This window comes from Falco biarmicus, chromosome 11, assembly GCF_023638135.1.
Source record: "Falco biarmicus isolate bFalBia1 chromosome 11, bFalBia1.pri, whole genome shotgun sequence".
Taxonomy (NCBI): domain Eukaryota; kingdom Metazoa; phylum Chordata; class Aves; order Falconiformes; family Falconidae; genus Falco; species Falco biarmicus.
The window spans coordinates 31,123,665-31,136,156 of NC_079298.1; the positions used below are offsets into that span (position 1 = coordinate 31,123,665).

At 47.2% G+C, this 12,492-nt stretch overlaps 1 protein-coding gene across 4 annotated transcripts in view; it reads left to right on the forward strand.

The window, feature by feature from the left end:
• ACBD6 (acyl-CoA binding domain containing 6) overlaps positions 1 to 12,492 on the forward strand; it is an 87,731-nt gene that overhangs the window by 67,597 nt on the left and 7,642 nt on the right. The window contains exon 7 of one of the 4 annotated variants that reach the window (XM_056355988.1): positions 11,467 to 12,237. The exons of 2 other annotated variants lie outside the window; for them this stretch is intronic. In XM_056355988.1, the coding sequence (XP_056211963.1) occupies positions 11,467 to 11,529 (63 nt within the window). In that variant the 3' untranslated portion in view covers positions 11,530 to 12,237. One more of the 4 variants, XM_056355989.1, reaches the window with a different exon arrangement.

Here is a 12,492-nt window from a genome sequence, read left to right on the forward strand (position 1 = left end):
GGTCCTGAGCATGCTGCTGTGTTCCCTGGCCTGCATCGCAGGTTGGGAAGTGGGGAAAAAAACCCGAGTCCTTTTTCTAAGGCTGGGTCTGAAATACCTGCTGGAAGGAAGCGTCGATGTACTTTTGTTTATTCCTCTGTAGGACTTACTCCCCATTTGTGTCTGATGTGATCTTTGGAATTAGATGCAATTCGGGCATTGTGTATGGTGGCCTTAAGGCATCTGTGCCTTTTTAGACTGTACTTTTTCATCTATAGACAATGCAATGAAGTTGTTGTCGGGCTCTGCAGACTGGTGCACAGGAGCTGTTCTCATCCCGTCATTCAGTCCCTGTTGCTGAAGCATATGCCGTAACTCCTGCTCTCCTGACCTGCCTGAGTACAGCTGCCGAGCCTCAGGCACACGGCTCTGCTTCGGCTTCATTCCCCTTGGATAGCTTGAGGCACAGGGACGAGTGCCCCAGCTGGAAGGCCCACGACATATTCCCCATTTGACAGGTGGGGAAACTGAGGCACAGAATAGTTGGGGTTTAGCCACCATTTATCATCAGTGCTCCTTCTTCCCACACTGTGCCTTCCCCATCTCTGTAGGGAAGAAGGGCTGCAGTTAAGACTCTGAACAGGGATACTTTTGCCACAGGGACTGGATTATGTGGCAGTCTGGATTTGTGCCTGCTGCTTCATGTTCTGAACGTGTGTTTCTGCTAAAGCCTTTCCCTGGCTGCTGGCAGGCTCCTGGATTCCAAGAGCTCAGTCCCATTTTTCCTTCAAAAAACAGAGGATCTGGGGGAATTTAGAAGAACACTAACTCAAAGCGGACACGTTGTTTCCAAAATTGAATCTGGCTTTCCACAGCTTTTAGCAGAAAGGTTGATTTGGGTCAAAAATAATGCAAACACTTGTGTAGACCATTTAACGTTTAGTTTATGGACCTGTTAAGGCAGCAAGATAATCCCTTTAGATTACCCGTGTAATTCCTAGTGAATATTTATTTTAAAGTGACTTTGGTGCCCTTAGTCATTAGCAAAGGTTAGTAATGCATCTTACAGCTGCCAGACTCAATACAACAGCATTTGTCAATGGGAGGGTTACTCCTTTTGTTTCCTTTTTTTGTTTTGTTTGTTTTTTAACATTTCTCCAACTCTTGCTGGCTTAATCCCATGAGCTCACCTCTAATCACGGGGAAGCGTCCAAGCTGCCTTTGCCATGTTGACTTCCACTTGAGCGAGGCTAAGGAGGGTGCCTAATCCTGGGCTTTTCTCCTGGCTGCCGAGGGTGTTGGGTACACAGCCTGCGTGGGCTGCGGGGGGGAGGATGGAGTGTGCTGTGGGTTCAAGGACACGCTCCCGCTTTAATGTGCGCAGACATGCTCCCGCTCGCTCTCTGATTGGCAAGGTTAACTCTGAGAGGCTGCAGCTTTTTAAACTGATTTGATTAGACCACTACTTTATCCCATTCCCTCCCCCACCACTTGGCCCACCACCTCCTGATCCTTTTAACACAGCCCTTGGTCCAATAACCAGCCAGTCTGATATTTCCCCCCCTCCCCCTCCCCCTTTTTCCGATTTTCGTGCTGAATTTTGACATTTTGTAAAATAGATTAGGCAGCTTTACAGGGAAGATCAAGAGGCAGTGTCAGTCTCAGGGCTGTGTTTTATTTTGACTAGTTAGGAGGCTGGGATTTGCCTCCTCTTCCTCACTTTCCCTGGCTCTGCACCTTTCCCAGCTCTCGGTGTGCACATGTGAGTTCAGGGACAAGAGGATGAGGGCTGACATACACCAGCCTGGATAATCGTTGCCCTACGGTTCATCTTCTCCCTTTAGAACCAGGGCTGGGGAGAATTACACGGTCAGCCCAAAATGACTTAGCACCCCAGGTCCTCTGTTGCGGTGGTATGATGACGCATTCACTTTTTACAAAAAGAAACAGGGACAGCGTGGATAGAGAACTCCCTTATCCTGCAGGAGCAAAATAATGTTGTATTTTAGTAGCGTTTAGTTACTAGTTGGGATTACTCTGGCAGAACAGACCACCCGTAGCTTCCAGTTTACGGGCTGGCCGACAAGCGGAATGGGCTTGGAGGGGCCAGGAGAAGCTGGTTTGGCATTAATGCCCACAGCCGTTGGGATGGTGTTGCGTTAAAGGGGAATGGAATAATTTAGCAGGAAATAACCCCTCGCTCCCTGCCTTCCAACTCTGTCACCGAGGTGAGAGGTTGGTTGCAGCTAGGGTTAAATTCTAGGTGATGGCCAATTTACTGCTATCAGTCCAGTCTTTTTTTTTATATATATACATAGTCCGTTTACTATGTATATTAAACTACCACGGGTCTGGATACACTGGATACAGCCATGGCATGGGTTGAGTGGGCACCAGCCCAGCCTTTGAAGGGTTTGTGACCCTGTTGCTGTCTCTAGCCGGTGTGTGTTAGCGCTTTCTGTGCTGCCGGTTTGCAGTTCTGGTTCTGCCTCCGGTCTGCAGCTTATGTTTGTCATATTAAATACTCCAGGGGTATCTGGAGCCTTGCGTACGTAAGTGCCTCTTCCCAAGTCGCTCTAGTCCTCCTATAAATACATGAATAAAGCCTATAAATTACAGACTCTCTCAAAACCAGAGAGCCCCAACTCACAGAACCGGATTACTGGAGAGTGACCGTCACTGCTGAGTTTTTGGGAATCCCAGACTGATCCAGGAGAAGCTGCATCTCATCTCGTTGTCACTTGCCCGTTTGTTTCACCAGAGCTGATCTAAAGTGGCCTGGGTGCTGGCAGGGACCAAATCCAGCAAACAGGACTGACCCTACAGAGTCACCCTGGTGAAACAGCACAGAATATAGACAATCCCCTGCACGCAATGTATTAAACCTTGACATACTGCATTACTTAAGAGGTCTCCGGGAAAATTAAAACCCTTTTGACTGGGTTTTGCAATGCAGGGAAAATTTTAGTGACATTTAAAAGGTTTCTCTTGTGTTCCTCTAATGGGATAAATAAAAAAAGGCTTGTTTTAGGCCAGCAAATGGGGGGGACAATCCAATTTCCCTGATTCCATCAAGACACTCTTAAAGCATTAGCTTGTGCAGTTTTAAAAAAACCCACAACAGACTGACCCCTCTGCCTGATGGCTTTGAAAAGTGTCCTGATGTGGAGGTATTTATCCTACACAACATGCTTCATCGAGGCACTCCAGCAGTGCTCCTAAATATACTCCTTTGTTAGTAAACTATTTAGGAGGACAGCATGCACACAAGGAAACACAAACACCGGTTTATTATTTACTGAGGCAATCCATGCTGGGGCTGTGCTCAGAGGCTAATGTGTGATGACGTGCTCTTTAAATTTCGTACTTGGAAGAGAAAGAAGATGGCATTAACTAGTAATGTTTCTGAGGAAAGGCCGAAACCTAAGCATGCCCTTAACTTTGTTTTTAAGCGTAGTTTTGGCTCGAAATACATAAAGATTCCCCCACGGCACATTATATTTGCAGTTTGTTTCCATCAGTCAGGAAGATTAATGTATCAACACTTACTTCGGAGGGGGCTCTGGGGATTGATAATGGGAGATAGGAAGCCTTTCACCTCGAGGTCACTGGTTCAGCTCTGCCCCACGTCGGTCGCCACCACCAGTACATGCCATCTGCTCCTCCCCAGCCATCCACCCAGTATGAAATGGGCTGGTCCCAGTTCTGGGTGCTGAGGACAGATGTCCGGGTCCCAGCAGGCTCCCTGCGCTGCTTTAGTAGGAAATGGGACGGACCCGCTCAGCTCAGCCCCAGATGTGACTGCAGCCCCAGCCTTTGGCTCGGGCTGAGCACCACCCAGGGAACTTGACCTTCTGCCACGCTTGTACGACCCATGAATGGCAAAACTGTGATTCCTGCCCTGTGCAGAGTAACTCATTCAAAAAGCAGGACGTCCCTGAACATAAATCTGTCCGTTACAAAGTTGGCCATGGTTTTCCCTGGTTATCTCCAGCTCCTGCTGAATTTCATTAGGAACACCTCTATTATACAGCACAAGGAGGAAGCAAGTGCTGCCTCTAGACTTTGAAAGAGCCCTTTAAAGTGAGGATAGTTTTGCATCTCACTAAACAAGTAATGACAGACCAGACTGCAAATACTTAGTTCAGCTTTATTTTAATAGCAACGTGGCTCCATCGAGAAATCCCAGTTACTGATTTAGTGTGATGCCCTGAGGCAGTTTTCTCCAGACATTTTTCCTTTTTTCTTTAGCATTGGCACTTTATTAATAGCAGTTCGGAAACCTGACTGTCTGTGAATAAGCAGCACCAATAAATGTTTTCCCTCTCTATTTATTTCTCCTTTCTTCCATCAGGAACAAGTCCCAACGATCATACACTGAGGCGAGAGTTTTCAGAGTCTGACATCTAGTTGTACTTGGTGGTGGATGATCAAATGAAAGAGCAGCTTCATGCCTTATAAAATAAAAAATGGTAAATCAGCTACTAATAAAATTCACAGAGGCTGCTAAAAGGCTGTTGGATGTCACAAAACCAGCAACCCTTTGAGGTGATGAGATGGGAGCTTCTTAAATCAACACATGCAGTCAGCTTCTCCCTGGCAGTGGTCCACTTTGGGGCAGGATCCAGGCTCTGATGCCTTCCCCCTCTGGCAGACAGCTGTGAGTGTGCGAACGTCCTCTCTAATTCCAGATTAGCCACAAAGAGGAGTCATCATCCTTAAGAAACAGGCATGCTCGGGAAGGAAGGGCTGTCTGGAGGCTGCAGGGCACAGCACTGTCCTGAGGTGCTTTGAGATGTCCGAGCGAGGTCCCTGGTGTTGGGTTTTTCTAACGAAGCAGAAGAAAGAAGTGTCTTTGAAGCTGTGGGCCAAGGGCCGCTGTAAGTCAGCTCCCTTGCTAGCCCAGGCTTCCCCAAGCTTGGCTTAATAAAATCCAGATCCCATTTAATGAGGTCAGAGGATGCTTCAGATCATCTCAACACCTAAAGTTTTGATTTTGCACGCCAAACCAAGGAAGGTTTATGAGACCAAAATAGAGTCTCCAGAGCCTTCAGCCTCACTGACTTAAAAAAGATCCCTGGGCCATTAGCAGCACCTCTGCCACTCCTGCGGCACATGGACACGTGCAACTTGGCTGTGCTTTTGCTGCAACTGTGCCTGCGGTCGTCAGTCATGATACTGCAGCCTCCCTGCCAGCGCTCCAGCCGCTCCTGCAGGGTTCTGGGCATTTCAGCTGAGCCTGCCTTTGCCCAGTTCCGTGGAAATGAAACTCCTGGGTTCAGACAGGGTGCTGCTTCAGCCTACCCAGGAGTGGTTTCTCTGCTTGCTTTTGGATTGCTTTGTCTCTAGTGGTCACTCGGCTGTCGGCTTTAAAATGTGAGTTTATCCGAAGAGGACCACCTGAAATGCAGAGTGGCAGCTCTTGGTCCATTGTAGTTGACAATTAAAAGTGCAACATCTCCTTGGCCACCCAGGGCTGTGGGTTCAAGCCTGTAGGGTAATTTCCAAAGTCCTGAATCCCTTTAAATAAATATAAGCCATCATTTGCTTTGAAGTCGGGAAGGACTCAGGTGAACTGAGCAATGGCAGCAATTCTGCCGGCTCCTGCTGTCTCCTGTCCAACTTGCTAAATTTAGCAGCCTAATCAAGCTTCCTCCTCTCTCTCTTTAATCAGGTGGAGCAAGTGGCATGTTGACTTGCTGGTTGGCGCTGGATCCTATCCTGCTCGCAGCATTTCCAGCCCCTCGGTAGTGGCCGGGGGAGCCATATGCAGGGGAGCAGCATGTCTGATAGGCCACCGCGGCAGCACTTCCACTTAATCTCTCTGCTCCCATCCACACGTGCTGCCCTGATATCCGACAGCCGGTCCCATGCGGGCACGATGCCAGCAGTGACTTTACAGGCTTTGTGGCAGAGATTATTTAAAGGAGATTAACCCTTCTAAACCCCTTAGATTTTAATTATTTCTGTATGTATTTATAAAACCTGCAGTCTGCTAGTTCCAGGGCACAACTGCCCCAGTCACTATCCTTAACCTGGATTCGTGAATATACAATGCAGCCACATTACAGGACAGGGGCTGGGCTGGACAGGGGTCATTTGACTTATTTATTTATTGCCGTTCTGGAGCAATTCACATCTGGGATGAAAATGAAACATTATGGTTTCAGTTTGTAAAAGGAGCTAATAATTCGAATGACTTTAAAATACTAGCACTAATACTGCATTAATTGAATTGTTTGAGTCAATGTGGCATCTCTCGCTAATTGTTTTGGTCAAGGCAGCTCTGTCATTAATGCATAGTGTTGCCTCCCCACGGCCCGTGTGGTGAACACGGAGCACCCTGCATCTCTGCAGACAGGGCTCTATAGGGTTGATGTATTGGCAGCCAGGAGAGGGAAGGCCTCTTCCTTTCGTTCAGTGTCCTAGCAAGTTTTTTATATGCATATTGATGTCGTGAAATCACGAAGTCTGGAAAACTGTCGTGGCTAGCAGGTACTGTTAAAAGGAGGGGGGAAAAAAGGGGGGGGTGTGCACCTGCATCCTTTCATGCTTTCTCTCCTATTTGTCACGTTAGTGCTGGGCTAATTAGTTTTTTAGAGTCAAGGAGTGATGGAGGTAATGTTTCCGCTCTGCATGTGAGCTGTAAAATCCAAATGAAACTGGAAATACCTTATTTCTGCTTCACAGAACAACCTGGCTGACCTGAGATGATACACACCTTGCAGAGGTGGGAAAGCCGGTTAAAGAGTTGGTAAGCTATTGTTGCCACTGAGACTGTCACATCAGAGATGCGCCAGAGGCCACCTCTCAATATGGGGTACAGTCCTGGCATGAGTGCTGTAGCTCTGTTCCTGTATATTCTAGGGTTGCTGCTGAAAAAAATGACAGTATTTAAATGTATATCTGCCTGTTTTGTAAATGCAGGCATAAAAGGTGGCTGTTGGAAGGAAACAAAACCCACAGCATTATGGACCCCAGTGACCTGAGGCAAAAATAGGTCATTTTGGATACATTTCTTAAAATCAGGTGATTTTTATTTATTCTTGTCTCCTGAGCAAGGAAACAAATGCAGGCAGTGCCAAGGAGTCCATAAATAAATTTTGTTCTTGGAGAATCTCTTTAATATGCACACGGTCCTGCTTCTGTAGTAGTGAACATTTGACCAGTAGCAATTAATTTCTTATCACAGTCTTTCTATGAGGTAAGAAAACATTAGTGTCTCCATTAGGAGGTGGAGAACGGGAGCTCTCCGAGAGCAAATGATGTGCCTTGCTTCTGTGCCCTGCCCCACAGCTTGCCAAGAGCTGCCGGAGGGAGAGAGCCTTGCAGCGATGCCTCTCCAGCAACGCGGCTGGATGCTCCTCTCCAGGTGGATCTCTCCTCCTAATCAAATGATAGACTCGGAAAACGCTCAATAGCTGTATATTTCAGAATAAATATCGTTAAGCTAATGAATTTTCCACCACTTACTGTGAAGCATACAGTATTTCCTTTAATGGCAGGTGGTAAAATAGAGAGTAATAATAAAAAAAAAATAATAAATTAAGGTGCCTGGTATAAATCTCTCCTGTCTAGAAAGGATGAAAAGAGGGCTTCTTACAAAACCAGCCTTACGGAAAATAACGTGTGATCCCATGGCATGTAGATGATTAGGCAAAGCGTCCCAAAGGTTAATACATCTTTTCTCATTCAAATGGCTATGATCTTGAGCTGAAAGTGCCGGACCTGTGCCTTCAGCTGTGTGCCCTGGGGAGGGGGAACAGGGAAGCAAAGGGTTAAATTTCGGGGCTGTAGAAGCAGATTGTGTTTTCCTTCTATGATGTGGGCTGACAAGACATCAGTATTCTATTCATCTGTTGGGAATTAGGCTGTTAATCCAATCAATGACTCTTGAGCTAGCTGCAGCCTGCCTCCCCACTGGGGAACAATCGGATCAGACGGGAGATTGTTTAAGAGCACAGCGCGGTCCCAGTGTCAGGTGGAATTTCCAAGCGTTCCCTAGTGAATTGGGGATGGGAAAGCTGTCTCAGCCCATTTATCCTGCCCCTTAAATAACCAGGTATCTGCTTCAGCCACACTAAAGTGATAAAGCAGTACAAGTGCTGCTAACTTTTACATGGGGAGGGGGCAGGGAAACACCCTGAGAAATGCGATTTTAGCATCTTGCCTTTAGGAATATTGTCCTGTTTGCCGCCTGGGATGGCGTTTGCATAGTTTTGTTGGAGGCTGCTGGCTCAGCTGCAGCGCTGTGACACTTGTTACAGCTCTAGGCACTGGCTCTTGATCCCTGGGCTGAGGAAGCCCGCAGCTTCCTGGCAGCTTTTCTGTTGCACCAGCGCACTTGGGTTTTGATGAGCAGCAAGATGCCTGGTGCTGGAGGGAACAGGCAGCAGCAAATATTCTTTGGAGCAACCTGTAAACACGTACGTACAAATACACCGCTGTGCGTGGAGTGACGGCTGCAAATAGGGATGAAAATGCTAAACAAGAAAACAGCCCGGAGAGTTTCGGTGTCGCTGCGTGAGCTGCTGTATAGATTCAGAAATGGGTTTGTTCTGCAATTAAAGACAGCCACGTCTGCGGCGGGATATTGAGAGTCTGTATCTGTGCCAGCAGCACTACACGCTGATGATAGTAGATGTGATAAATCCCACTGAAATTGCACTTGGAAATTTAGGTACACCACCAGTTAGAAACTAGGGCGATGAGGGATTAGCGTAACCCTGGCACACTGAACTCCTCGGGCCGGTGGCGTTTGGGTGCATTAGCAGACGCAGGCTCCGGGAGGGAGGGGGTGGCAGCTCCTGAGCCTCGTATTCTCTCTGAGCTTTCTTAGATCTGGTTTTGACAGCAGCCTTGCAAAGTGGAGGGCTCCTCCAAATTAGTGCACCTAAATGAATGAGCTCAAGCAGCGAATATGAATAGGGAGGTCCCCAGACAGAAAGATCCCCAGCTCGGAGGCTTGGCTTTAAAGGGCTTCAGCATCCCTCTTCCCTTGATCATAATTTTGAATCAAACAAAAGCTAATGCAATTTTCTTTGCCTTTCACTAGCAGATTGTGCTGTAAGGGTTCATGCCATTAGAAATGTAATAATTGCTTCTCTATGCAGATCTAATTTATCTGTGAGGCACTTAGAAGATAGGCCAAATGATAGCCTGGCAGGTAGGCGCTGGAGAAGGGCCCAAGAGGTGATGATAAAGATCTGTCTAGCACCTTCCATCCCTACGGCTGTCTGCCCGGCACAGTGCAGGAAGAGGTCTGAATGGAGGGGAAGGGGACAGAGGAATGAGCTCGGGGAAGTGGACAGCTCACTAGGAGAGGGGTCCCCGCCAAGCCTGCCCACATGCAAGGGAGGTGGGTGGAAAAGTTCATTGAGGAGCCAAACTTACAGGATACCTGAGCCCTGCACTTGTCAGCCTGAGCTATTTGCAGTCCCCAAATAGCAGCCGTTCATGACCAGCGCGTAGATTTTGGTTTTGCTTCTGTCAGAGGTTGCTCTCTATCCTTTGTCCCACAGTGTTGGTCCTCGGGGAGTGCCTGAGCCACCTTCGAGCTGGCACCAAGGATGCACATGGTGATGTCTCACAACAGCCTATACTTAACATCAACAACTGCAACCTTACAAGCATTTCACAAGCACCAGCTAACTAATTATCCTTGTGTGGGCCAGCCAGTCTAAAACAGCAGGTGAAAGTAAGCGGGCACAAGTATATTTTGGCTTAGCAAAATCAAAAGCTGAAAAACGGGGAGAAAACATAAAGATCTGCTTTATTTTTCTAGGGTCCGAGCTATTTGGGACTCTAGATGCTTTGGCACAAAGCTGTTAGATGGTCTTGTTTCTCAGATTGCACTGTCGCTGGCATCGCTTTATGGCTCAGGAAACAACTAGAAGCAAAAGTCTATTTGCATGTGGGGGCCTACTGGTTTAAGGTAGGGATTTTAAAAGAACAGGATCAAATTCCAAACTAAATTCCATTGCTTTTCTGTGCCAACATTTGCACACACAGCGATCCACTCATCTAGCTCCTTCAGTTGGACAAGCATTCATTTTACATGTGTTGATATACGTGTCCAAACCTAGGCTGCTGTGTGCAAAAGCAGCGTGTAAATGAAAATAAAAGCTGTGCTGGGGCCATCTACTGAATTGTCTGGTGGAGTCTGAACCAGTTATATTAGCCTGCATTGCCTGGTTTTACATATTGGTGGGTATTAGCATGTAAATTCTGGTATGCTTTTAGCTGTAGTCACGCCCTCAGTTGTCTTGGGGATAAAATTTCAGGGAAAGAAAAAGAAGGTGATGAGGTTAAAGTAAATTGTTGGGATGTTGAAGTGTAAAGTGGAAATAAATGAGAAATAAAACCCTTTTTAAAAGTGGAGGGAAGTATTTTCTTGCTATTTTTCATCTCCCTGGCTTGAGTGAGTGTGTGTCGTGAGGCTGCAGAGATTTAGATTTACAGCTCCTAAGCACCAGTGCTTGTTCGGAGGCTGTATTATTCTAGCCTTTTCTATTCACTCACCTTCTAAAGATGTAGTGTAAATATTTATCTTCCCTCCGGCCCATCCGTGCTGCCCAGAACCCAGTGCTGTTAAACACTCTTATCACCTCATCGGTCTTATCTCCTGTGATCCCTGCCAACATTGGGAGTGCGCCGATGGGAACAAGTGTGCACCTTCAAAAGTGCCACAAATGAACAGAAAGAAGAGGTGATGCGGGGAAAGAATACCTTAAAATAAAGGGTGCTTGTGCTATCCCCTCAAAAGAGCAATGTCTGTGTTTCCTACTGCGCTTTTCCTGCTCATCGTGTCTACGCTTGGAGATGTGATTGAAGGCACAGAGCTGAGGGCTCAGTGTGGGCCAGCACCCGAGGAGGTATGGGGTCCCGTACAGACCCCTGCAGCTGGTGTGGAGGGCTGTCCAGCCCCAGCTTCATCACCGATATGGGGTCTGGCTGGACCAAAGCTCACCCAGGTCACCAGCGTGGTTTTGGTTTTCCTCTTTTGCGCTAAATAAAACAGAGTAGATGGAGGAAGCGACAGCATCTCCCTTAGGGCTGCCATCCCACTCGCCGAGGTCTCTGCACACACCTGGGAGAGCACATGAGGCAGGTCTGGAAGATCGATGTTTAGATAACACTGTTTTAAAAACTGTCCCCTGAAACCAGCACAGTGGAACACCGGCTCGTCAGGGTCTGCTTACTGTGGCAGAGCAGCAGCAGTCAGGTTTTATAGCGCGTGCAGCAGCTCAGCAGGGCTCAGCCATGCCATTTCCATGTCTCTGCCCCTCAGTCCAGAAACCTTGTGTTAGGTTAAGCAGGGTACAGAAATTCCCAAGGAATGAACATGGGATGGCAACACCGATATAATCCTATCACTTATAAGACAAAATTGACGTGCAGTAGCCATAGTACCACTTAACGGATAAGACAGTTGGTCCATCTGCGCTCGGTCCATCTTCTCTCATTTCTCTTGCTTAAATTTCTCAGGAGCAGAACAAAATCCTGTTATCCAATAAGTTACCCACTGGTAGTTGGATTTTCATTGAGTGACATCTGTCGCAGACCATGGATGTGGGAGGTACTGGTGATTTTGTAGCATCTTTTGTTTTGAGGGGGTTGGTAAATGTGGACATTCGGTTTTAGTTTTGAAGTATTTGGAAACGCTCTCATGTCCCTTGAAGGCCGTGCAGCTTGACTGTCATCCTGATGTGGCCAGTTGTGCCAGCAGGCTGTAAAAGTCACCAGGGATGGCACGCAGCATTGAGAGGAAAGAGGAGAGCTTGGAATTGATCTGTTGTTGGTCAGTGACTTGCAAGTATGGGACTGAGTGTCCTGCATTTGAGTGTGTAATGGTCTTTCCTTCATTTCTGGTCACCTTCTCTCTGCCTGGATGGGTTCTGCCATTTCCACAAGCTCCTCCTTTGTGTAGACAGGATATTGCTAAAAGGGCTCAGGGGCAGGAACCTGCCAGTGCCTGGCAAGCCGAAAGCAAAGCTTTACAGAAACACGTAATAGTGCTTTGAGCCTGGCCTTTTCCCCCTTTTGTGTTGAAGTTCACTGAATCAGAGCACTGATTTCCTCCTTTTTAACCTGTCGCATTGACGTTGTTCCAGCTAACACATGGATGAAAGGGCGTTTCTCAGAGGCATCCTGGCATAGAGCAGAGCTTGGTGTTGGCCCCAGAGCTGCCCATCACTTATTCTGCACTCCCTGACATCAGCTCCCCTACTCAACACCTTCTCTTTGTGCTCCTGTCACACTACAGAAGCTCATATTGCGGGGGGGAAGTCTAAATTTTTTTAACATGCCTTAGCACAGAAATGATAATATACCATGATTACCTAACTTTCCATAGGCACAGTTTGGAAATAACTAGTTACAATGTTCAGGTTTTTACGTTACAGATTTATGAAATGATTGGTTTCAGTGTATATCAGTGGAATCTAGGTCTTGGTGTACTTGCAGCTCTGTATGATTTACATTGCTGTAATCAGAAAGCTAAATGGGAGAGAG